We start from the raw sequence: 26957 nt of genomic DNA on the forward strand, positions 1-26957 counted from the left end.
CAAGGCCTCTGAAGATGGGTCACATGCACATACTCATTCTATGCCAACCACCACCTTCATGAATGCCCTTCCAGAACCACCTAGGGAACCATCGTGAAGCAGGCATTAAACCTCAAATGCAAATAAAAACTCTAATGCCACATTGATGTCCCTTTTGAAGGATTTGAATCCGATCAACCACAAATCCGAAAGTCAGTTTCTTCAGACAGTCTGCAGCCAGAAAAACATCTTTAGAGGCGAAAGTAACTCACGTTATGACTATTGCCTGCATCTCACTAGTAATAAGTAAATAAGGCCAGCAGACCAATATAGCTTTGTCCTGACTCCAACCTTATTAGACATGTGCAGCCTGTCCTGCTTTGGAATTGTGCTCAATTTAAGCATGATCCAATTTTTCATCCTTTGAGCAGGGACACCTGATTTCACAATATAACACAGAACTAAATCATTGCTGGATTCACTCCAATATAACTTTGTCAGTGCACAGTTTCCTGAAAAAGAAAGACCTGTTTCCCAGAAAAAGATATTTAGATGCCAGAAGAGACATATTAGGGAAAAGGTCCTGTTGAACAATTACTTACAAAAATTATATGACTAAAGATTTCCAAAATAGCAGTCATTTCACAGTGATATCACTTACAATGTGATCTGCAAAAACATAGATTTATTTTTAGGTTTACTGAAACAAAATAGCCGCAACGAAGTTTCCTGTTTCTCAACTTTTCCAGAAATTTATTCCTTGCCTCTCCTTCCCTGGATTCCAATTTTGTCACCCTCCTCTTTTGCAACACTAACTTTGACACTCCTCCCATTAGCCCTCACCTCTCTCTCACCTCCAACCAAGCTCCCCACTTTTCTCTGTGAGCAGAGCAAGCAGGCTGCTTATAAAGGCCTTCCCTCACTGTGTTTGATACCAGCCCATGGACATCTGTTGCTATTCACCAACTGGCCCACCTTATGTCTTTATGGATAGGAAACATTGCGACAAAGGCTGTCCAGTCATGGAGTTACCTGTTTACCTGTTTTTCAGCAACAGTCTCTGAATCTCAATAGACAACAATCCTGGCTGAATCTTTACAACCTTCTGGATTAATATTGAGTTCAACATGTTCAAATTGTGAACCAATTCCGATTTCTTTCCTTTCTTTTAGCTTGTTATCATGTCCTCCCCTCCCCCTATTCCACTTACTGTCCTTTCAAGTCTGGCAGGAGGCACCATTGTTCTACTATTCTCAGATTCCAATCACTTAGTCTGAACTATCAACATCTTTTCACCCAACACCTACTGCCCTCACCCCCACCCCTCTCAAACCATAGCATAAATGCGGTCCCCTCCACACTTCACTTAAGCTCTGATGAAGAGTTATCTAGATTTGAAATGTTAGCTTGCTCTCTCTCCATGGATGTTGTCTGGCCCACTGTGATCTCTACCATTTGTTGTTTTTCCAGCTCTCTTCACATTATATTCCATTTGCTGTCCAATATGTCCAAGATACTTGCTCTTTCTAACTCTGGATAGTTTTATTGCTGGGATACAGTGTCAGAATGATTTAGTACTTCCTTATTTCCTGTTCCTCTGTGCTACACTTCATGTTATAATTCCTTCCAACATGTGGAAAGTCTTTCTGGGATGAACCAAGTGTTTCAAAGGCACAAAAAGCAGATAAATCTGTCGGGGATTCAGGAGCTGTGTTGAGGGCCTCAGCAACTAAGCTGGGACCAAGCATTATTCTGTTCAATGCATGAGTGAGCAAGAAAATTGATATTGAAATGAAAAATCATTAAAATGGGAGAGCCTTGAAAAGTCTACCTTAATTGTAAGTTAAGTACAGGGTAACAATGATTCTCCCCCCGTGTCCCAGTCAGCATTCATCTCCCAACCAGCATCACTGGAAAAACCAACAGGTAATTCAGTCATTTGTTACTTTTCTGCTTATGGGACAATTTGCTTTGTCCAAATTGTCTACTGTCTTCCCTACACTGCAACAGTGAAAGTGTCTGTAAAACACTCTGGATGCTCTCAGTTGTGAAGGTACTATGGCAATGCATTTTAAAAAAATTAAAATTATTTCTTTCTCAGGTACAATCCAAATCCTATCACAGTCCATGGCAAAGCAGATGACTATATTGTAGGACATCAGAACGTGGTAGCATTTTGGAGCATCATTGTCTGAGTCAGTCTTAAGGAACGCTGATCAACAAGTGAGTCAAGGGTTGGGGGAGGGTGCAGACTTTAAAATAGAGTTAAGGCCACAATCAGATCAGCCACATGGCCTAGTGCATCTCCTATTTCTTATGTTTGACTTACTATTTATATTATATTCTTAAAATCTGAAAAGCTGCCATGGAAGAGGTTAAATTATTCTTATCTGTTAATATATGGGTAATGGGTTTCATGCAACGTGTGCTGTAGAAAAGGATTGTACATAATCTGGGATATATAGACTATGTAACTGGGCAAGCATTTCCTAACTTTCTTTTGATTCACTTGTGGGACATGGGGTCATTGGCTGGGCCAGCATTTATTGCCCGTCCCTAGTTGCCCTTGAGAAGGTGATGGTGAGCTGCCTTCTTGAACCACTGCAGTCCATATGCTGTAGATTGTCCCACAATGCCCTTAGGGAGGGAATTCCAGATTTTGACCCAGCGGCACTGAAGTAACAGTGATACATTTCCAAGTCAGGATGGTAAATGGCTTGGAGGGGAACCAGTTGAAGGTGTTCCCGTGTATCTGCTACCCATGATCTTCTAGACGGAAGTGGTCGTGGGTTTGGAAGGTGCTATGTAAGGATCTTTGGTGAATTTCTGCAGTGCATCTTGCAGATAGTACATACTGCTGCTACTGTGGCGGAGGGAGTGGACGCTTGTAGATGATTTGCCAATCAAGTGGGCTGCTTTGTCTTGGATGGTGTCAGGCTTCTTGAGTGTTGTTAGGGCTACACCAGTCCATGCAAATGGGGAGTATTCCATCAGAGTCCTGACTTGTGCCTTGTAGGTGGTGGTCAGGTTTTGGAGAATCAGGAGGTGCCGCATTCCTAGTCTTTGATCTGCTCATGTAGCCACTGTGTTTATGTGGCAAGTCCAGTGGAGATTCTGGTCAATGGTAACCGCCAGGATGTTGATAGTGGGAGTTTCAATGATGTTGTGTCATTGAATGTAAAGGGGTAGTGGTTAGATTGTCTCTTATTGGAGATGGTCATTGCTTAACATTTGCGTGGTGCAAATGTTACTTGGAGGAAGTGAGGACTACAGATACTGGAGAGTCAGAGTTGAAAAGGGTGGTGCTGGAAAAGCACAGTGGGTCAGGCAGAATCCGAGGAGCAGGAGAGTCGACATTTCGGGCATTGGTACATTTAAACATGACTGCTTTAATATCTGAGGAGGCGCCAAGTGTTGAACATTGTGCAATCATTGATGAATGTCCCCATTCCAGACATTATGGAGGAGGGAAGGTCATTGATGAAGCAGTTGAAGATGGTTGGGCCAAGGACACTCCCCTGAGGAACTCCTGCAGAGATGTCCTGGAGTTGATGTGTGGTGATAATGACAACTATTGACATCAAGATCTCTTTTGACAAAGTGTAGCATCAAGGAGCCCTAGCAAAATGGGTATCGGTGGGGGGGCGGGGGCAAATTCTATACTGGTTGGAATCTTATGGCACTTACCAGCAAGATGCAGTTGGAAAAGATTTCCTTTGATAACGTGGCCTTGGATAGAAAAGCATCCAATGAGTGATTAGTCAATAAAAATGTTGAGATGTTGGTTTGATTCACAGATGGTACCAAGATAGTGACCTCAGCCAGGGGAAATTGAAAAGGGTTTCACTGTGACTTGGAAGAAAAACATTGGTTCTTCATTGGCTCTGCACTGACCCCCACTGGAATGGAGTGAATTTTGCATAAACTGAAAAGCCTCGGATGGCTGGGAGCAATTCCTCACCCCCACTTCATTTTTTCACTATGGCTGGATGACTTACTAATACTAGGAGAAAGTGAGGACTGCTGATACTGGAGATCAGATTCAAAAAGTGTGATGCTGGAAAAGCACAGCAGGTCAGGCAGCATCTGAGGAGCAGGAGAGTCGACATTTCGGGCATAAGCCCTTCATCGGGAATCTGGGGGAATGGGGCGGAAGGGGGTTGAAAGATAAGTGGGGGGGCGGGTTGAGCTGGAGGGAAGGTAACTGGAAAGGCGATAGGTAGATGCAGGTGGGGATGATGATGATAGGTCAGAGTGTAGGGCTGAGCAGATAGGTAGGCAGGAAAATGGACAGGTAGAGGGGGTGGTACCAAGTTGGGGGGTTGGGTCTGGGATGAGCTAGGGGGAGGGGAGATTATGAAACTACTTACTAATACTCACTGCTGGAGCTCATCCAGGAAGTTAAGACACATGGTCAAATCACTTTGGGGTAACTAGCTAGCATGGAGCCACATTCAATTATTGAGCACCTTGCAGTATTTGAGAGATAATAGGGATTTTTAGCAGAATGAGCATTCAGGTTTACGTATTGGGACACCAAATTACTCAAGGATTCTTTTAATATGTAAACTCAGCACCAAATTATCAAGCTTTCCCAATTAACCAAATAACAACACTGCCTACCGGAGTAACGATAATAAGAAAAGGAAGGAAACTAGGTGGGGAGCCCAATCAGTTTAATGGTGGAAGGGGAGATAATGTACTCCAGCCCCCATAGTGCCCAGCTCTCTCAGAAAGCCTAGAGACTGTTAGTGGACACCACATTACTTCAGGATTTCCAAATTCTGATTTTAAATGATACAGTGATGATACACTAGTGCCAGGCATCTGGGTTCGATTCCAGCCTCAGGCAACTGTCTGCGTGTAGTTTGCACATTCTCCCTGTGTCTGTATGGGATTCCTTTGGGTCCTCCAGTTTCCTGCCATAGTCCAAAGATGTGCAGGTAAGGTGAATCAGCCATGCAAAATTTCCCATGGTGTTCAGAGATGTGTAGATTAGGTGCATTAGTCATGGGAAATGTAGGGGAATGGGGCTGGCTGGGATACTGTTCAGAGAGTCAGTGTGGACTTGATGGGCAAATTGGCCTGTTTCCACACTGTACAGATTCTTTGATTCTAATTGCTAAATAATGAAGGAAGAAGGTGTTTGCAAACAAGATTTTTCCCTGGTTATGTGGGCCACAAAGAAACCTGATACAGAAAGTCAGAAGCCATTGTCTGCTTAAAATCCATCTTTACATTAATTCCATTTGAATTTATTGTGGAGTTCCAGCTTGCAAATCATCCACTGATGAGGGCATGTTTTGAAACACAGATTTTCCAAAATGTTTAAAATGTTACCAAAAATCAGTGCTGTTCTTAGGGGAGACCCAGGTCTCGGATAAATCACACCATGCACACCCCTTTTCCTGGGGTATATCACACTGTTCATGACTCTCTCCCTGGGGTAAAACATCACTGTGTGGGACCCCACGCCCTGGTGTAAATTTCACTGTGTGTCCCCTCTCCCTGGGGTAAATCTCACTGTGTGAGTCCCCGCTCCCTGGGGTTAATCTCATTGTGTGGCTCCCCTCTCCCTGGGGTAAATCACAATGTGCAGGTCCAATCTCCCTGGGATAAATCACACTGTGTCCCCCTCCCCCCCGGGGTAAATCTCACTGTATGGGCCACCCTCTCCCTAGAGCAAATCACACTGTGTGTCCCCTCTCCCTGGGGTAAATCTCACTGTGTGGGTCCCCTCTCCCTGGAGTAAATCTCACTGTGCAGACCCCCTCTCCCTGGGGTAAATCTCACTGTGCAGTCCCCCTCTCCCTGGGGTAAATCCCACTGTGTGGGTCCCCTGTCCCTGGGGCAAATCCCACTGTGTGGGTCCCCTGTCCCTGGGGTAAATCCCACTGCGTGGGTCCCCTGTCCCTGGGGTAAATCCCACTGCGTGGGTCCCCTGTCCCTGGGGTAAATCCCACTGTGTGGGACCCTTCTTCCTGGGGTAAATCACACTGTGCAGACCCCCTCTTCCTGGCGTAAATCTCACTGTGCATTTCCCCTCTCCATGGGGTAAATCTCATTATGCACCTATGGCTGTTCCAGCTTTTCTATACCATCAATGAGCAAAGGTCTCTGCGTTGGCAGTTTTAATTTTGTTGTGATTACCATTCAGTCTGTCTTTTATATATTCCCTTTTTACTTCTATTGTATAATTATAATGAAGTTCAATTTGTTTTAAAATTGGCCAATTGTAATCAATGTCAAGATTAGACTGACGCTGGAAAAGCATAGCAGGTCAGGCAGCATCTGAGAAGCAGGAAAATCGACGCTTCAGGCAAAAGCCCTTCATCAGAATGAGGCCTTCCGTCCTGATGAAGGGCTTTTGCGCGGAATGTCGATTTTCCTGCTCTTCGGATGCTGCCTGACCTACTGTACTTTTCCAGCGCCACTCTAAACTCCAACATCTGCAGTACCCACTTCTGCCCAATTGTAATCAATACTGTGCACTCTGTGCCCTGAAATCCAACCTCCAGACTACCTTTCAATCTGCTGTTAGACTGTGGCAATCCAACGGTCTTCCTCAACTCAGCTTCCAGTTCCTCCTGGTGGTCTATAATCCCAAACCCTTGTGCTTATGACTGTCCCCCTTGGGTGTATCTGCAGCTGATAAGAAATATTGAAAAAGGAGTGTGACCCTTTGGCTTAGGTAACAGAGAATAGATTCACAAAAGAATATTTTCAGATCCTTTTGAGAATCCCAGGCTGGTATTGTCGTTCCTCAAGTGTTTTGATCTAAACTGCAACAAAGACTGGGCATTTAAAAAGAACCTTCAACATAATTTAACTCTTCAATCCTGATGTGGGCCAGCCAGCATGAGTGAGAGAGAATGGGACTCCGTGTCAGTGGCTGTGCAATTTAGGATGATCTCAAATTTAAGAAGGGGAGAAGGTGGGAATGTGTTGGGGTAGTCGTACTTAGATTCTGAGGGGTTCCACAGTAGATGAGCCAAGATGCAGCAGAATCAAGCAATGTCGCAGAGGTGGAAATGATCGGTCTTACTGATGCTACAAAGATGTGGCTGGGTGTTATCTAGGAGTTAAGTAAGACTCACAGGATAGAACACAGAAAAATACAGCGCAGTACAGGCCCTTTGGCTCTCAATGTTGCGCCAATCCAAGCCCACCTAACCTACACTAGCCCACTATCCTCCATATGCCTATCCAATGCCCGCTTGAATGACCATAAAGAGGGAGAGTCCACCACTGATACTGGCAGGGCATTCCATGAACTCACGACTCACTGAGTAAAGAATCTACCCCTAACATCTGTCCTATACCTACCACCCCTTTATTTAAAGCTATGCCTCCTCGTAATAGCTGACTCCATATGTGGAAAAAGGTTCTCATGGTTAACCCTATCTAAACCCCTAATCATCTTGTACACCTCTATCAAGTCACCCCTAAACCTTCTTTTCTCCAATGAAAACAGCCCCAAGTGCCTCAGCCTTTCCTCATACGATCTTCCTACCATACCAGGCAACATCCTGGTAAACCTCCTCTGCACCCGTTCCAGTGCCTCCACATCCTTCCTATAGTATGGTGACCAAAACTGCACACATTACTCCAGATGCGGCCGCACCAGAGTCTTATACAACTGCAACATGACCTCAGGAGTCCGGAACTCAATTCCTCTACCAATAAAAGCCAGTACGCCATATGCCTTCTTCACTGCACTATTTACCTGGGTGGCAACTTTCAGAGATCTGTATACATGGACACCAAGATCCCTCTGCTCATCCACACTACCAAGTATCCGACCATTAGCCCAGTACCCCAACTTCTTGTTACTCTTACCAAAGTGAATCACCTCACACTTACCCACATTGAACTCCATTTGCCACCTTTCTGCCCAGCTCTGCAGCTTATCTATATCCCGCTGTAACCTGCCACATCCTTCCTCACTGTCAACAACTCCACCGACTTTCGTATCATCCACAAACTTGCTTACCCAACTTCTAGCCCCTCCTCCAGGTCATTTATAAAAATGACAAACAGCAATGGTCCCAAAACAAATCCTTGCGGAACACCACTAGTAACTGCACTCCAAGATGAACCTTTATCATCAACCTTTACCATCTGTCTTCTTCCAGCCAGCCAATTCCTAATCCAAACCTCCAACTCACCCTCAATGCCATACCTCCGTATTTTTTGCAGTAGCCTACCATGGGGAACCTTATCAAACACCTTACTAGAATCCATATACACCACATCTACCGCTTTACCCTCGTCCACCTCCTTAGTCACCTTCTCAAGAATTCAATAAAGTTTGTGAGGCACGACCTGCCCTTCACAAAACCATGCTGACTATCCTTGATCACATTATTCCTATCCAGATGTTCATAAATCCTATCCCTTACAATTCTCTCTAAGACTTTGCCCACAACAGAAGTGAGACTCACTGGCCTATAGTTACTAGGGTTATCCCTACTCCCCTTCTTGAACAAGGGAACCACATTTGCTGTTCTCCAGTCTTCTGGCACTATCCCTGTAGACAACGAGGACATAAAAATCAAGGCCAATGGCTCTGCAATCTCCTCCCTTGCTTCCCAGAGAATCCTAGGATAAATGTCATCAGGCCCAGGGGACTTATCTATTTTCATCCTTTCCAGAATTTCCAACACCTCTTCCCTACATACCTCAAAGCCATCCATTCTAATTAATTGTGACTCAATATTCACATCGGCAACAACGTCCTGTTCCTGAGTGAATACTGACGAAAAGTATTCATTCAGTGTCTCCCTAATCTCTTCAGCCTCCACACGCAACTTCCCACTACTATCCTTGACTGGACCTATTCCTACCCTCGTCATTCTTTTATTCCTAACATACCTATAGAAAGCCTTTGGGTTTTCCCTAATCCTACCAACTAAGGACTTTTCATGTCCCCACCTTGCTGCTCTTAGCTCTCTCTTCAGGTCCTTCCTGGCTACCTTATAACTCTCAATCGCCCTAATTGAACCTTCACGCCTCATCTTTACATAGGCCGCCCTCTTCCCTTTTACAAGGGATTCCAATTGTTTATTAAACTACGGCTCCCTCACACGACCCTTTCCTCCCTGCCTGACAGGTACATATTTATCAAGGACACTCAATAATTGCTCCTTGAACAAGCTCCACATATCGATTACGCCCTTCCCTTGAAGCCTACTTTTCCAAGCCACGCATCCTAAGTCGTGCCTCACCGCATCATAATTTCCCTGCCCCCAGCTATAACTCCTGCCCTGCAGTGCACACTTATCCCTCTCCATCACTAGAGTAAAAGTCACCGAGTTGTGGTCACTGTCCCCAAAGTGCTCACCTACCTCCAATTCTAACACCTGGCCTGGTTCGTTACCCAGAACCAAATCCAGTATGGCCTCACCTCTTGTTGGCCTGTCTACATATTGTGTCAGGAAACCCTCCTGCACACATTGGACAAACACCGACCCATCTAACGAATTCGAGCTATAGCTTTCCCAGTCAATATCTGGGAAGTTAAAGTCCCCCACATAACAACCACCCTATTACTTTCACTCTTCTCCTGAATCATCCTCGCAATCCTTTCTTCTACGTCTCTAGGACTATTAGGAGGCCTGTAGAAAACTCCTAACAGGGTGACCTCACCTTTCCTATTGCTAACCTCAGCCCAAACTACCTCAGATGGTGAGTCTTCATCCATCGTCCTTTCCACCGCTGTAATACTATCTTTGACAAGCAATGCCACACCTCCCCCTCTTTTACCTCCACCTCTGACCCTACTAAAACATTTAAACCCTGGAACCTGCAACAGCCAATCCTGTCCCTGTTCTACCCATGTCTCCGTAATAGCCACAACATCGAAATCCCAGGTACCAACCCACGCTGCAAGTTCATCTACCTTATTTCGTATACTTCTTGCATTGAAGTATACACACTTCAAGCCACTTTCCCGTTTACAGGCACCCTCCTTTGAGATTGATGCCATGTTCCTAACCTCCCTACACTCCAGGTCCTGCACCCTAAAGCTACAGTCTAGGTTCCCATGCCCCTGATGGGAACTGTCAGGCTCAGTCTCCCACAGTTCCCCGAGGAGAGTAAGTGGAGAACTGCATTTGTAGCAGGCACTGAAAGCAATGGTGTTGGTACTCTCAATATTTAATGAGAGGGAGTAGCACTTCATCGCCTGTGGGACTCAATACTGCATCTCAGTAACTTAGAACCTGACTGCACAATGTCTCTCTTCCATTTTCCATATACTTTTCTCCCCAAACAGGCTTGTCTTATTGTCTTGCTTACTTTGCCACCAGCCCAAAAAGACCCATCTTTACCCTCCCAGACCTTAATGTACCCCCATTTAACATTCCAATTTCTCTTTTACACCCATTAGTGACCTCCTTTTATTTCCAATGTATAATTTCCACGGGGCCTCCATATTATCTGTTCCTCTCCCTCCTCCTCTGCCTCTGTCAAAAATATCAAAACCAGTTTTCAACTGGTTTCAGTACTGAAGAAGGATCCTCAAAATGATAAGTGCATGTAGTGATTAGAACAAGATGGATCTCACTGACTATGACATCCTTGATTGTGGTTATTAACCTAGGCCAATCAAGGATCCCTGGTCAACCAATGTAAACAGGAGATGATTACCTGCCCCTCTTCCGGGGTTACGTTAGAGCCCGGGTGTCCTTGGAGAAGGAGCATGTGGTGTCCACCGACACCCTGGAGTTGTGACTGGCCACTTGAGTGTTTCCTAAAAAAAAAGAAAAAAAAAAGAACAGGAGTGTCAGTCATCATGCTCACTCTGAAAGCTGGCACTGAGGGAGTTGGATCATTCTCAAGGGCTCTCTATGTCTAAATAAGGGGCGAGTTAGTCATGGGATACTGGCCCATGTGGAATTATTCCATGCTGTGAACTGGCTGAAGAGCTGATCAAGGGCTACTTTGAACCATAGAGTCACAGACAAAAACAGAAGTTTCTAGAAAAGCTCAGCAGGTCTGGCAGCACCTGTGAAGAGAAATCAGTGTTAACATTTTGGGTCCAGTGACCCTTCTGAGTTTTTTCAGCAATTTCTGTTTTTGTTTCTTATTTATAGTATCCACAGTTCCTTTGGTTTTCGTAGAGTCACAGTACTGATGTGGTATTCCAATGTAGCAGTGCTGCTGTTTCTATCAGGGATTTAATCTTTTTCTGTCCCATCTGTTATAAGTGGAGACAAATGACATTTTATTAGATATCCTTGAATAATTCATACCCAACCAATTTACGTGTTTTGAAAATGCTAATGGATGGGCTGGATCAGAAGATATGTTTCATTAATCATGTGGATGAAGTCGGTTGTTGTTCATCCAAGTTTGCAGATGACACTCAGTCGCCATATCAGGTTGAGTGGACTGAAGAAGGAAATTGCAAAGGGACATAAAGACTACAGAGTAAGAGGAAAGAAATTATGAGAGATAGGAATTAATATGGGGAAATCCAAGTTTGAATTTGGAAAAGATAGTTTTTTTTTAATAAAGGTGATGAGGTGATGTAGAGGGAATTATCCCTGGCAGAACACCATTTCCGAAAAGTAACAAGGCCTTAAGACAAAGGAGCAGAAATTAGGCCATGCAGCCCATCGAATCTGCTCCACCATTCAATCATGGCTGATAAGTTTCTCAACCCCACTCTCCTGCTTTCTCCCTGTAACCCTTGAACCCCCTTGATACTCAAGAACCTATCTATCTTGGTCTTAAATAAACTCAATGACGTGACCTCCACAGCCTTCTGTGGCAATGAGTTCCATCGATTCACCACTGTCTGGCTAAAAAAGTTTCTCCTTATCTCCATTCTAAAAGGTCTTCCTTTTACTCTAAGGCTGTACCCTCAGGTCCTAGTCTCTCCTACCAATGGAAACAATTCCCCTCTCTGACTTTCATCAAAGAACAGTGGTTGAGACATCTATGCTTCAGTCTAAAGTATTTTCACTGAACCGCTGTGGTGTATGAAGGGGAAAACAATTTACTGCTAATCCAGCTTGTACGTTAGATGAAAGTGAGAGTAGAGGAGATGGGATGTGAGGAGAGTTAGCTATCTTCTTCATTGTTTTCAACTCCACTGTTTGACAGGGTCCTAACAATAACCTTTGATAAATGCCAGCATTATTTCAGCTGCCTGTGGCACATGAAAGCATGCCTATCTCCCATTAGTCAGCTTCTCCTGCATCTTTGTGCCATCTCGTCTGGCAAGAGAAAGGAAAGTGTCAGTGCACTTGGGTGGTATGGCTGTAGTGGTATCTCTGAATTGTTGGGTGTGTAAATTACAACAATGCGAAGTAAATACATGCGAGGAGCCATTATGAATGTTAGGTAGGTATTCTAGTAGATCAAAATTGCCAGAAAGTGAACGATGGGATGTTTTGCGTGGTGTGTGTGTCAGTGCACTTGATGGCATTTGAAAATGGCTTCACTGATTTTGACAAGTGTTTCGGGGTCAATGAGCTTTTGTAATATTGGAAAAAAAAAAGTAAACAGGAGATGATTACCTGCCCCTCTTCCGGGGTTACGTTAGAGCCCGGGTGTCCTTGGAGAAGGAGCATGTGGTGTCCACCGACACCCTGGAGTTGTGACTGGCCACTTGTGTGTTTCCTTCCCTTCTGGAGAGATTGGACCATTTCTGTGACTGTGACCGTGCGAGGACTGTTCCTGTTGCTGCTTGGGGCCTGCCTCCCTGCTGCTGCCTGGGGCTTGCCTTGGGGGCCCTCCCCAGGACTTCCACCACCACCACCACTGCTGCTGTGGCCTGAGGAGAGGCCTGCCTCTACTGCTGCTGCTGCCCGAGGCCTGCCTCCGCCTTTGCTGCCTGGGACTCGCCTTGGGGCCCCTCCCCAGGACCTCCACCACCACCACCACCGCTGCTGCTGCTGTTGCCTGGGGCCTACCTCCACCACTGCTGCCTTGGGCTTGGTTTTGGGGCTGCCTGGGACTTTCCTTGGGGACCCTCCCCAACAGGCCTGCCCCCCCCCCACTGCTGTGACTGGAGGAACTGCCTGGGACTTGCCGGGGACCTGCCTTCCACCACTGCTGTTGCCTGAGGCCTGCCTCTACATCTGCTGCCTGGGACTCAATTTTGGGGCTGCCTGGGACTTGCCTTGGGGACCCTCCCCAACAGGTCTGCCCCACACCGCTGCGACCGAGGGCCTACCTGGGACTCGCCTGAGGCCTGCCTCCACCGCTGTTGTCACCTGAGGCAGGTCTCCACCGTCGCTGCCTGGGACTCTCCCCGTGACCTCCACCACTGCCGCTGCCAGAGGCCCGACTCCACCACCAGCAGCAGAGGATGGCGAGCCCGAAGGTCGCGGGGCCCAGCCGCACCTACGCCGGGGTAGCCGCTGCCTTAGGCTCGGCTGGCCCAGCCCCGGCTGCAAACCACACCCCCTTCAGGCACCTCACGAAACGCCTGGGGGTCAAGGCCTATCCCCACCCCAATATGACCATCGAGGCCTGCAGCAAGGCCATGGCTAGTGTGGTCGGCCCACTGGCCATAGTCGCTGCGGCCCGGATGTACGGGAAGGCCGTATTTTTCCGAAAGACCGAGCAGGCGGTCCACCTGGCCGTGGAGAGGGGGCTCACTGTGGGCGGGACACATTTGCCCGTCGACCCTCTGGAGGTCACGGCCCAGAGGGTCATGATCTCCAACGTCCCGCCCTTTATTGCCAGCGAGCTCCTTCTCCCCCACCTCACCACCTTGGGGGAGATCCGGTCAGGGATCCAACCGCTCCTGCTCGGTCTAAAGGACCCCGCCCTCCGGCACATCTACTCCTTCCGTCGCCAGGTGTTTATTTGCCTGGCCCGGGAGGAGGTCATGGAGGGCTCGTTTACCCTCCTCCACGAGGGCGCGGCCTACCGCGCCTTCTGGACGGCGGACGGCGTGCGGTGCCACCTGTGCCGCGAGGTGGGGCACATCAGAAAAAACTGCCCCACCCAGAAGGCCGCCCAGCCCTCGCCAACGGCTGCCGGTGGTGCCGCCGCGCCCACTCCCCCTCCCCCACAGTCGACACCGCAGGCCCCGACACCGGAGCCTGAGCCGGAGGCTTCCGATCCTCCAGCCTCCGGCAGGGAGGGGGGTGAGCGTCCAGCCGGCCGGAAGGCGCTCAGGAAGGCGTGATGCGTCAGGCCCGCCCACGGGGAGACCACCCTATCCCCATCCCCGACACCCAGCCCACGACCTGCCCCGCCCCGGCACGACGATGCCCCTGCGGCCGTGCCAGCGTCGCCCCGGCGCGGGAACCCTGACACCCAAACCCCCGAACCCGTACCCGACCCTGACCCCACATCTACCCCCCCCCGATGGAGAAACCCCTGGGGCTGCGACGCCTGCCCCGGGCACTGCAACACCTGGCCCCGGGGACCCCGGGCCCGAGCCCCGCCCCGCCCCGCCCCGCCCAGCCACACCCTGGCACTAACCTGGGGGGGACCACTGCTGCCCAATCTCCCGCAGCGACCGTGTCTCCGGGCCCCGGAGAGGGAACTGGGCCCCTGCCCCTCCCGCCGTCACCTGATAAACCAGGGGCGGGGCAGGAAGTGACACGGTTGACCCTCCCCACCCTGGCCACACCCCCTGCCTTACCCCAGCCAATCGTATTCCGGGAAAGGCTGGGGGGAGGGGCCTCAGGCCCCATGACCACCAAGGCGGGCGGGGAGGGAAAGGCCCATAAATCCCCCCCTGTCTCTCTGGGGAAGAGGGGCTGGCCCTTGGAGAGGAGAGACAGTCCTGCAGCGCGCCGGCGGCGCTGCCCCTCCCCAGGGGACGGGCCCACGGGACCCTCCAACGATCCCGCACCGCGGCCTGACCTGCCCAACAACAACAACAACAACGACGACGAGGGCCGCGGTGCGGGCGTCGACAAAGGACCCTTTACTGGGTCGCCGAGCGGCGGAGGGGAGGTAGGTGTTATCCCCGCTCCTCCCTCCCAGACTGTTTTTCCGGGAGCCTTGGCCCTGGGGGACGACCTTTTCCCCGAGGAGCCAGGCGTCCCGGTGTCGGGAGGAGAGCGGGGCCCCGAGCCTCCGCCGCCCGACGACCCGAACTCGGGGCGTTCCGGGACGGGGTGCGCCGAGGAAGGTACCGCCGGTGACCCTGGGGGTGGGGTCGCCGGGGGTTCGAGGCCTGTTGGCGGCGCCGGACCAGCCCCCATCCTCTCGGTGGGGGAGGGGTCGGCGACCGAGGGCGACCTCCCGGAGGAGGGTTCGGGATCGGTGGCGGACACCGGGGACGACGCGGACTCCGTCTGTAGTGACGTTTTTGAGTCCCAGGTGCCCCCCGCCGATCTCCCCCTCATCCCCCTCGAGGAACTCCGGGAATTTGTCGAGGAAACTCGAGGTCGCCGGGATAGAGCCCAACTGGCGCTCGACCGCTGGAGCTCATTTGAACAAGTTTATTGGTCGGCCCACACTGCTCGCCAGGCGCCTGGGCTCGACGTCAACGAGCGAAAGCGAGTCAGGAACTTCCTGGGGGCACTCCTGGTGAGGGCGAGGGACACCTGTGCCCCTCCCTCGTCCTCCCAGTAATTGTACTTGTTTTTTAACTGTACTGGTGGTGGCAGCACAATGCTTCCGACATGGAGACTACTATAGCCAGCCTCAACATCAACGGCAGCAGGGAGTCACAGCGCAGATTCCAGACCCTCTCGGTCCTTCGGGACGGGAGGTATGCGGTGTGCTTCCTGCAAGAAACCCACACTGCCCCGGGAGACGAAGCCACCTGGCTCCTGGAGTGGCGAGGGGGGGTCTACATGAGTCACCTCACCCGCAGATCTGGCGGGGTGGCTATCCTGTTGGCCCCGCATTTTCAGCCCGAGATCTTGGGGGTCAGGGAGCAGGTGCCAGGCCGTTTGCTTCACCTGACGGTTCGGCTGGGGGGCGCGGTGCTTCACTTGGTGAACGTATACGCTCCCCTGGCCGGGCCGAGGCAAGCGAGCTTCTTCGAAGAACTGTCCACTCATCTGGCTTCCATCGACGAGAACCAGTGCGTCGTCCTCGGGGGAGATTTTAACTGCGTCCTCGAGGGCAGGGACCACGGCGGTGCCCGCACTGGCTGCGCGTCGGGGAAGAGGTTGGGGGACTTGGTCAAGTCCTTCGACCTGGTGGACGTCTGGCGGAATCTCCATCCCGACTCCGTCGCCTTCACCTTCGTGAGGCCTGGGGTCGGAGCGTCCAGAATCGACCGCCTGTACGTTTCGCGGGCGTACGCCTCCTGTTTTCCGAAGGCCTCCACGCGGCAGGTGTCGTGCACGGACCATCACCTGGTGTGGGCGGAACTCCTTCCGTTCGGCGCCAGGCTCGGCTCCGCGTACTGGCACTTTAACAACCTGCTGCTGGAGGACGAGCGGTTCCGGGACTCGTTTCGTCGTTTCTGGGCCGGCTGGAGAAGGAAGCGGGGAAGCTTCCCCTCCCTGAGGCTATGGTGGGACGTGGGCAAGGCTCACGTCCGCGTCTTCTGTCAGGAGTACGCGAGGGGGTCGACCAAGAGGCGGAAATCCAGGATCGTGGAGTTGGAGAGGGAGATGCTCGACCTGGAGTCACGCCTCGGTCAGCCCGACGCGGACCCGGCCCTGCGCGGGGTGTACGAAGAGAAGAAGGCCGCGCTCCGGGACCTGCAGCTCGTCGGGGCTCGGGGCGCGTACGTGAGGTCGCGGATCCAGCTCCTGCAGGACCTGGACCGCGGCTCCCCCTTCTTCTACTCGCTGGAAAAAAGGCGCGGCACCCGTCAGCAGCTCCTTGTGCTGCTGGCCGACGACGGGTCCCTCGTCTCGGATCCGGAGGGCGTCAGGGCCCACGTCCAAAACTATTACACGGCTCTGTTCTCTCCGGATCCGTCCAGCGAGGACGCTCGCAGAGTTCTGTGGGAGGACCTGCCGCAGCTCGGCCCGGAGGACGCCGGAAGGCTCGACGCTCCCGTCACTTTAGAGGAGCTGACCGGCGCCCTCGACCGGCTCTCGAGGGGCAAAACCCCGGGGCTGGACGGGCTGACTGTGGAGTTCTTCAGGGCGTTCTGGGACGTCCTGGGGAACGACTACGCACAGGTCCTGGGGGAGTGTCTAAATGCCGGACAGCTGCCCCTTTCTTGGCGCAGGGCGGTCATCGTCCTGCTGCCGAAGAAGGGGGACCTTCGTTCTTTGAAGAACTGGCGTCCGGTCTCCCTCCTCAGCACGGACTACAAAATCTTCGCCAGGGTGTTGTCTTCTCGCCTGGCTTCCGTGCTGGCCCACATGATTCACCCGGACCAGTCCTACACGGTCCCGGGCCGGAGGATACACGACAACGTCCACCTGGTCCGGGACCTGATCCATTTCTGTCGACGGGCTGGTCTGCCGAGCGCCTTCCTGTCTCTCGACCAGGAGAAGGCGTTCGACAGGGTCGATCACGAGTACCTGCTCGGGACTCTGCGGGCGTTCGGGTTCGGGACGCGGTTCGTCGCCCGGATCCGACTTTTGTAAGCCGCCGCAGAGTGTCTGGTTAAAGTTAACGGGTCCCTGACGGCACCCCTTCGCTTCGGGAGAGGAGTGCGTCAAGGCTGCCCCCTGTCCGGCCAGCTGTATTCCCTGTGCGTGGAGCCTTTCCTGCGCCTCTTGCGGAGGAGGTTGTCGGGGCTGGTTCTGCGCGGCGCGGGCACGGGGGTGGTCCTCTCGGCCTACGCCGACGACGTGCTCCTCACTTTCACCGACCCGGCTGACCTGGGGAGGATGCGCGAGTGCCAGGCCGTGTACTCGGCGGCGTCTTCCGCCAGGATCAACTGGGCCAAGTGTTCCGGACTACTGGTCGGTCCGTGGCGGGTGGACTCTCTGCCGGAGGAGTTACGGGGGTTCAGCTGGAGTACCACCCATCTCCTCTACCTGGGGGTCTACCTCAGCCCGGCTGAGGAATCCTGGCCGGCCAACTGGCAGGAGCTGGAGGCCAGAGTCTTGGCTCGCCTAGGCCGCTGGACAGGACTGCTCCGAGTGCTATCTTACAGGAGCCGAGTGCTGGTCATAAACCAGCTGGTGGCCGCCATGCTGTGGTACCGGCTGGTCACTTTGGTCCCTCCTCCTGGCTTTGTCGCTGACATCCAGAGAACGTTGGTCGACTTCTTCTTGGACAAAAAGATGCACTGGGTCGCCGCGCAGGTTCTGAGTCTCCCTATTGAGGAGGGCGGTCAGTCGTTGGTGTGCGTCCGCACCCAGGTCGCGACGTTACGCCTTCAGACCTTGCGGCGATACCTTTACGTCGAGCCTCCTCCTAGGTGGTGCGTCCTGGCGACGTATTTTTTCCGCCAGGTGCGTAACCTCAACTACGACACGCAGCTCTTGTTCGTCGACCGCGACGGTTTGGAGGTCTCCCTCAAGGTGCTGCCTGTCTTTTACCAGGACCTGATCACTGTCTAGAACATGGTCGAATCGCGTCGCGCCTACCTTCCGGCTGGAGTAGCGGCTGTCGTCAGGGAGCCGTTGCTCAGGAATCCGCACCTCCGTACTCGCGGGTTCGAGTGGCTGTCGGAGGGGAGGGCCGTGGCGCCGAGGGCGACCAGGGTCGGGGACGTGCTGGGTGCCGGGGGCCTGGGCTGGATGCTGCCGCAGGACATAGCTAGCAGGGCAGCGGTAGACGTCTGGTACCATCCGACGCCTTAAAACGGCGGTGCTCGGACCCGACGTAGTGCACCGGTTGGAGGACGCTCAGGTGTGCGGTGGGATCCCGTCCGCGCTCACCCCGGCCCGGACGGAATTTCACATTGGCCCCAAGGTCCCGTACTTCCCGCGGGAGCCTGTGCCCCACAACCTGAGCCGCCTCCGGAATTTTAATTTTGTGTCTTTTAAGGATATAAAAAGGAAGGCCCTGTATCGACTGCTGCTGCACACCGTCCACCTCTTCTCCCTCATCCACCGTCCGGACACGCCTTGGCGTGCCCATTTGCCACCGGGCGGTGGGGATCCCCAGTGGAGGGCTCTCTACGCGGGAGTCCTCCCTCTTTCTCTCGGGGATCTGGGGTGGAGGGTGCTGCACGCAGCAGTCCCCTGCAACCGCAGGTTGCGGTGGTTCACGGACTCCCAGCCCAACTGCTTGTTCTGTGGCGCTGTGGAGTCCGTGGACCATGTATATATTGGGTGTGGGCGTTTGCACTCCCTTTTTGATTTTCTCAGAAACCTTCTCCTCTGCTTTTGGCTGCACTTCAGTCCCACGCTCCTGATCTTCGGGCACCCGGTACGGAGGAGGGAGGGCAGGTCCGAGGACCTCCTCGTGGGTCTGCTCCTGGGCCTGGCCAAACTGGCCATCAACAGGTCCAGGTAGCGGGCTGTGGAGGGGGTCGTTAGGGCCGACTGCCTGCCCCTCTTCCGGGGTTACGTTAGAGCCCGGGTGTCCTTGGAGAAGGAGCACGCGGTGTCCACCAACACCCTGGAGTCATTCAGGGAGAGGTGGGCACCACAGGGAGTGGAGTGCATCATTTCTCCCTCCAACTCTATTTTGATTTAGTCCCTACCCTCCCCTTCACTGTTTTGATCCCACAGCATTGCCCTGTGGTTTGAAGGGCAGTGCTTGTCACTGGCCACTCGGGTGTTTTTCCTATCTTCCTGGTGGTGGAAATTGAATAAAGATTTGTGCACTTTGTGTCTTTTCACTGTGTCTCACATCTATACACACACACACACACACCATGCGTGCTGGGGAAAAAAACATAAGTACTACCGCAGTTAGGCGGTAGTGTGGGGGTTAAAGAAAAAAAAAACAAACTGGGGCATCACGCAGCATTGCCCTTTGATGTGAAATAAAAGAAAAAAAAATAAAAATAAGCACTACCGCACTTAGGCGGTAGTGTGGGGGTGTAAAAAAAAAATAAACAGGGGATTCAAGCCCGGGTGTCTTTGGAGAAGGAGTATGCGGTGTCCACCAACACCCTGGAGTCGTTCAGGGAGAGGTGGGCGCCGCAGGGAGTGGAGTGCATCATTTCTCCCTCCAACTCTATTTTGATTTAGTCCCTATCCTCCCCTCCACTGTTTTGCTCACACAGCATTGCCCTTTGATGTGAAGGGCAGTGCTTGTCACTGGCCACTCGGGTGTTTTCCTATCTTCCTGGTGGTGGAAAATTGAATAAAGATTCGTGCACTTTGTGTCTTTTCACTGTGTCTCACACCTGCACACACACACACTATGGGTGCTGGGGAATAAAAATAAGCACTACCGCACTTAGGTGGTAGTGTGGGGGTTTAAAAAAAAAAAAAAAAAAAAAAAAACAGAAGAAGGCCCGGGTGTCCTTGGAGAAGGAGCACGCGGGTGTCCACTGACACCCTGGAGTTGTGACTGGCCACTTGAGTGTTTCCTTCCCTGCTGGAGAGATTGGACTGGTTTTGTGACTGTGACCGTGCAAAAAAAAAAAAAAATGAAATAAAAGAAAAAGAAATAAAAATAAGCACTACCGCACTTAGGCGGTAGTGTGGGGGTGTAAAAAAAAAATAAACAGGGGATTCAAGCCCGGGTGTCTTTGGAGAAGGAGTATGCGGTGTCCACCAACACCCTGGAGTCGTTCAGGGAGAGGTGGGCGCCGCAGGGAGTGGAGTGCATCATTTCTCCCTCCAACTCTATTTTGATTTAGTCCCTATCCTCCCCTCCACTGTTTTGCTCACACAGCATTGCCCTTTGATGTGAAGGGCAGTGCTTGTCACTGGCCACTCGGGTGTTTTCCTATCTTCCTGGTGGTGGAAATTGAATAAAGATTTGTGCACTTTGTGTCTTTCACTGTGTCTCACATCTACACACACACACACACCATGGGTGCTGGGGAAAAAATAGACTGCTGCTGCACACCATCCCCCTCTTCTCCCTCATCCACCGTCCGGACACGCCTTGGCGTGCCCATTTGCCACCGGGTGGTGGAGATCCCCAGTGGAGGGCTCTCTACATGGGAGTCCTCCCCCTTTCTCTCGGGGATCTGGGGTGGAGGGTGCTGCACGCAGCAGTCCCCTGCAACCGCAGGTTGCGGTGGTTCACGGACTCCCAGCCCAACTGCTTGTTCTGTGGCGCTGTGGAGTCCGTGGACCATGTATATATTGGGTGTGGGCGTTTGCACTCCCTTTTTGATTTTCTCAGAAACCTTCTCCTCTGTTTCTGGCTGCACTTCAGTCCCACGCTCCTGATCTTCGGGCACCCGGTACGGAGGAGGGAGGGCAGGTCCGAGGACCTCCTCGTGGGTCTGCTCCTGGGCCTGGCCAAACTGGCCATCAACAGGTCCAGGTAGCGGGCCGTGGAGGGGGTCGTTAGGGCCGACTGCCTGCCCCTCTTCCGGGGTTACGTTAGAGCCCGGATGTCCTTGGAGAAGGAGCACATGGTGTCCACCAACACCCTGGAGTTGTTCAGGGAGAGGTGGGCGCCGCAGGGAGTGGAGTGTATTATTTCCCCATCCAATTCTATTTTGATTTAGTCCTTACCCTCCCCTTCACTGTTTTGATCACACAGCATTGCCCTTTGATGTGAAGGGCAGTGCTTGTCACTGGCCACTCGGGTGTTTTTCCTATCTTCCTGGTGGTGGAAATTGAATAAAGATTCATGCACTTTGTGTCCTTCACTGTGTTATACACCTGCACACATACACCATGGGTGCTGGGGAATAAAAATAAAAAAAAAGAAAAAAAACATAGACTGCTGCTGCACACCATCCACCTCTTCTCCCTCATCCACCATCCGGACACACCTTGGCGTGCCCATTTGCCACCGGGCGGTGGAGATCCCCAGTGGAGGGCTCTCTACGCTGGAGTCCTCCCCCTTTCTCTCGGGGATCTGGGGTGGAGGGTGCTGCACGCAGCAGTCCCCTGCAACCGCAGATTGCGGTGGTTCACGGACTCCCAGCCGAACTGCTTGTTCTGTGGCGCTGTGGAGTCTGTGGACCATGTATATATTGGGTGTGGGCGTTTGCACTCCCTTTTTTTTGATTTTCTTAAAAACCTCCTCCTCTGCTTTTGGCTGCACTTCAGTCCCACGCTCCTGATCTTCGGGCACCTGGTACGGAGGAGGGAGGGCAGGTCCGAGGACCTCCTCATGGGTCTGCTCCTGGGCCTGGCCAAACTGGCCATCAACAGGTCCAGGTAGCGGGCCGTGGAGGGGGTCGTTAGGGCCGACTGCCTGCCCCTCTTCCGGGGTTACGTTAGAGCCCGGGTGTCCTTGGAGAAGGAGCACGCGGTGTCCACCAACACCCTGGAGTTGTTCAGGGAGAGGTGGGTGCCGCAAGGAGTGGAGTGCATTATTTCCCCCTCCAACTCTATTTTAATTTAATCCCTGCCCCCCCCCCCACCCCCCACTTCACTGTTTGATCACACAGCATTGCCCTTTGATGTGAAGGGCACTGTTTGTCACTGGCCACTTGGGTGTTTCCTTTCTTCCTGGTTGTGGAAACTGAATAAAGATTTGTGCACCTTGTGTCTCTCACTGTGTCTCACACCTACACACACACAACATTGGTGCTGGGGGAAAAAAAGATAAACACGAGGTGATAAGCTGCCCCTCTTCCGTGGTTACGTTAGAGCCCGGGTGTCCCTGAGGAAGGAGCTCGCAGTATCTACCAACACCTTCCAGGTTTCCAGGGAGAGGTGGGGACCACAGAAAGTGAAGTGTTTTAGTTTCCCCCCCAACTCTATTTTGATATAATCCCTTGCCCTCCCCTTTGAGAAGGGTGCTGCTTGTCGCAGGCCACTGGGGTGTTTCCTTTCTTCCTGATGGTGGAAAATGAATAAAGATTTACACACTTGTTCTTCACTGTGTCAGACACCTGCACGCACACCACATGGCTACTGGGGAAAATGAAAGCACTACCGCTGTAGTGTGTGTGTATGTGTGTGTGTGGTGGTGGGGAGAAATAAAAAAAAATACATGAATGGGAGATTTGAAATCCCCTCAGTCTAGGGGACTGACTCTGTGTAAAAAAAATATAAACAGGAGATTCCGAAGTTCTCCTCAGTTGACGGTCTGACTCTGAGCTGGCTGGCCACAGCTGGTGTACTGGGCATATGTAAATAAAGTTAAAAATCACACAACACCAGGTTATAGTCCAACAGCTTTAATTGGAAGCACACTAGCTCTACCACCTAATGAAGGAGCATTGCTAGTGTGCTTCCAACTAAACCTATTGGACTATAACCTGGTGTTGTGTGATTTTTAACTTTGTACACCCCAGTCCAACACCGGCACCTCCAAATCATATGTAAATAAAGGGTAACATGTTGGTGACAGGATACCGGCCTCTGTGCAGTCATTTCAGTGAGTATCTCTCCCCACAGATGCTGTCAGACCTGTGAGTTTCTCTAGCATTTTCCGCGTTTATTTAACGAGAGGGGATTAGTTTGCCCGGCACTGTTTACACACACAGATATAAACTAATACATGTGACGCAGATAGTACTGGCCCTTTAAGCAAAACAACCCGCCCAGTTCATGAATATGTATCTGAGTTCTGTATGACTCTGGCTGTTTGCTATTTAACAAGCACTGATACATACATGAGACACATGGAAAAAAAAATCTTCCCTTCCCGGGAATTTTTTTCTTGTCTGCAAGAAGTTTCAAAACTTCAACATTCAAACGGCCACAACTGTTTGGAAATGTTCTAACTAAACGGATCCAGCAAATCGAAACACCTACCTGTCTGTGTGTGTCTGTGTGTCTGTGTGTGTGGGTGAGTTAAAAAGATCAGCACGAGTGACCAGGAAAACACGTGTTTGGATTTCAAAAAGAGAGGAATATTCTGCGAAGGATGAAGCTCGGAGGGAAATTACTAATTATTAAGGAGCCGTGGCGAAATCTTTGAAAGGGAGTCGGCTTGGGAGGGCATTTATTTCAATGACCACGTTAAATTTCTCAAAGTTTCAATCCAGTAAGAGACGGTTCGGCTCGCAGTTAATTTCTGGTGAATGTCATAAATTCATCGCCCCTGACAGCTCAGTGTCCGCCAGGAGCGGGCTGGTGAGACCTCCTGCAAGTTTTGGGAATTGTCAATGTTACGTGAGGTGATCGGTTCTGAAGATTTGACTGCAAATGACACGGCGAGATGACAGCCCAAGATAAGTGTTCACGCTGAGATCATAGGAGTGAGATTAAGGATGTTCCGTCTGCCCAGCTGGTATGTTCACTCTTGCCTTTAAGCTTGCTCCCCTGTCCCCGTAAAACCGTATTCTATCACTGACCGTGACACTTTCAGACTGCGTCTTCTCCAGCATCATTTTTAAACTAAATCTTTGTGCGGAGGTCGCTGAAAATGTAAGGTTATGAGTTGATTTCATGACTGACACTGTAGTCATTTGAATGGGAAATTTTGGGCAGAGAGAGCGTTAAGCGCACAGCTCGGTTGCTCGGAGGGAAATTCTGAGCTCTTTCTCTGTATTTGCGTTTCTAATGGGTCCATTTCCCCCCAACTTTTTTTCAGGAGATGGTATTGCTGGAAATCTTGGCTGCTAGCTGCGTTGGTCCTGGGATTTGGAGCCCTCTACAGTGCTCAGGTGAGTAACAGTTCAAACTGAATCAGTCAGGTAATTCCAATATGCCTATATATGGCACATACACCCACACGTGCATACACACAGTCAACACAAAACCAGCAAAATATCTTTCATTAGTAATTAATATATGGAGGTTGATTTACATTTGTCTTTTTTTTATTTTCAATTTCCTCTCTCTTATTTTCTGGCTGACTTTAGTGGAACTATCAAACTCTTACTGAGATTACAGGCATCAGCTGATTGTTTAGCTTGGCTACTGTTTTCTCTTCATCTGAACTTTCTTGTCCATACAATAACTTCAGTTCCTTGGTTCTGATTTCTATGGATTTGGAGGTAGACAGTTCCTCAAATGGTGCATCTGTACAGAGAATATGCAGCAAGTGATGTGAAAGATTTTGTTGGCACGAATAATTTGCATTTACGTAGCTGTCTATCCCCTGCAGCATATCAGATATATTTCTCGCAGTATTGCCTGATTGCAGACAGATAACCAATGACAAGTTGATACTATGTTAGATTCAGACCCACCCTCTCCAGTTCCCCATTGAGCATTTGTGTTTGAATTTGTTTCTGTACTAGATAGATGCTATTACATGTTACTGCAGTTCTCATCACAGTGGCCTTTTAAACATCAGAAAGCTCTATCCTATTTTTCAAAAACTTTTACACAATGAGTTATTTGTGGAGTGCAGCAAAGGTTGTGCTGCAGGAAAACACTCAACGATCGTGATAGTACAGGAGCACTCAGGAGCCTGTACACAATGTTCAATTGCTCCAAGCTTCAAGTACATGAACCCCAAGGCATATCAATTGGATTAATGCCATTTGGGATTGAGTGTCAATTTCATGTTTCCCCTTTTCTTGCTAGTTTCTCTGCCTCACTGAAGTGGCTGTTGTCCAGGATCAGGAGGCACCTTGGGAGTACTTCTTAGGTAAATTGAACCTTGTTCTTAGCTTGGCATCTGCATTTAACAGAGAGGAAGGTGGGAGGAGCAGTGGTGGGAGTCACTGGTCAACGTGACCAAGCACTGAGGAAAAAGTGAGCATTGCAGATGCTGGAAACCAGAGTTTAGATCAGAGCGATGCTGGAAAAGCACAGCAGGTCAGGCAGCATCCGAGGAGCAGGACAGTCCACGTTTCAAGCATAAGCTCTTAATCAGGAACAAAACATTAACTCTCCTGATCATCAGATGCTGCCTGACTGGCTGTGCTTTTCCAGCACCTCACCTTTTGACATTAATTACATTGCAACTTGCTTCACCAAAGCCTAAAATCTTAACTTCCCATAGTGTGTTCAAATCATTTCCCTCTTTCTATGTAGCCTCCTCCTGCTCTACAATTATCTGAGACCTCTGTTCTCCATCAATTCTAGCTGCTTGTGCAACCCCAGCTTCATTTGACCTGACATTGCGGTCATGTTTTCAATCGTCCAGAGCCCAAGATTTGCATTTCCCTCTTTAAACCTCACTGCCTCTCTCTCTTCTTTCAAGACACTTGCTTAAACCTCTTCAACCATACATTTTGATTACATGTTCCAATGTCTCCTTTTTTGACTCATTGTGAATATTTTTTGATTGAGCTCCTGCTAATCACTTTGGGACATTATTGCTATCTTAGATTTGCTACATGAATGCAAACAGCTATTTTATTTTTGTTATTTGGCAGCCTGCCAGGGAGAAGCAGTCCTGGTTGAGGGCCAAGTGTCAACCATGGGCTTAGCTCTGGCTTGTGTCAAGTGTGGGATCAGACTTACAGATGGATTCTCATTATTAAATATCCCCTTGTATGTTCAATTCTTAGTGAAGTTCTAGCTTTCATTAAGAAGAGCTATAGAGCCTGGGAAGTTGGGAGCGAGGGTGATGTGCAGCTTTAAAATTGCTTTTACATTATGCTGAAGTCTATGTGAGAATCATCAGCTCCTCACCTCAGAGTGTTATGCAGCTGGCTGAAGGTAAGTGTATCTCAATTCTCAAAAGACAACTGTGCAGCACTTGTACTTAGGATTACAGGTTCAACTGTGACACGCAGGCAATTTAACTTTTGAGTAGTTTTCATAGGGGTGATATTTCTTTAAAGTGACCCTTGTTTTCTTTTGTTCTGACATGTCACATTAATCACCTGTTAACAATCACAGGCACATAATAAATGGCTCCGAACATGTCAATAACTTCTGCCTCTGCTGTGGAAAAGGGATCAGGTTAAAGCTAGAAATAGGCCGGGGCTTTAAATTTGCCACATTTCAGCTTGGCAATGTATTGTTGGTGGCACCCGTTGCAGTTTTCCTGTTTCTGTGGTATACCACATGCTTAAAGACACTTCCTTTATAACCAGTGAGGCCTATCTTATTTATGTGGAAGAGGTTGGGTTATGAGTGAGTTAAAATTGTGCCTGTCAAGTAACATTTTCAAAAGAAAAACCCTAGGTTTGATTTCCAATATGCTGAGCTAGTTAATCAAGTCTCTAAAGCACTAAAGGGTGTATTCAT

At 50.4% G+C, this 26957-nt stretch overlaps 1 protein-coding gene across 1 annotated transcript in view; it reads left to right on the forward strand.

The window, feature by feature from the left end:
* Nucleotides 1–23458: 23458 nt before the first annotated feature.
* Nucleotides 23459–26957, forward strand: part of LOC140494712 (ADAMTS-like protein 5) — a 120507-nt gene continuing 117008 nt past the window's right edge. The window contains exons 1-2 of the mRNA XM_072594227.1: nucleotides 23459–24096; nucleotides 24400–24472. Of these exons, the coding sequence (XP_072450328.1) occupies nucleotides 24077–24096; nucleotides 24400–24472 (93 nt within the window). The 5' untranslated portion in view covers nucleotides 23459–24076. The remainder of the gene's footprint in view (nucleotides 24097–24399; nucleotides 24473–26957) is intronic.

The sequence above is a fragment of the Chiloscyllium punctatum genome, chromosome 24, assembly GCF_047496795.1.
Source record: "Chiloscyllium punctatum isolate Juve2018m chromosome 24, sChiPun1.3, whole genome shotgun sequence".
Taxonomy (NCBI): Eukaryota; Metazoa; Chordata; class Chondrichthyes; order Orectolobiformes; family Hemiscylliidae; genus Chiloscyllium; species Chiloscyllium punctatum.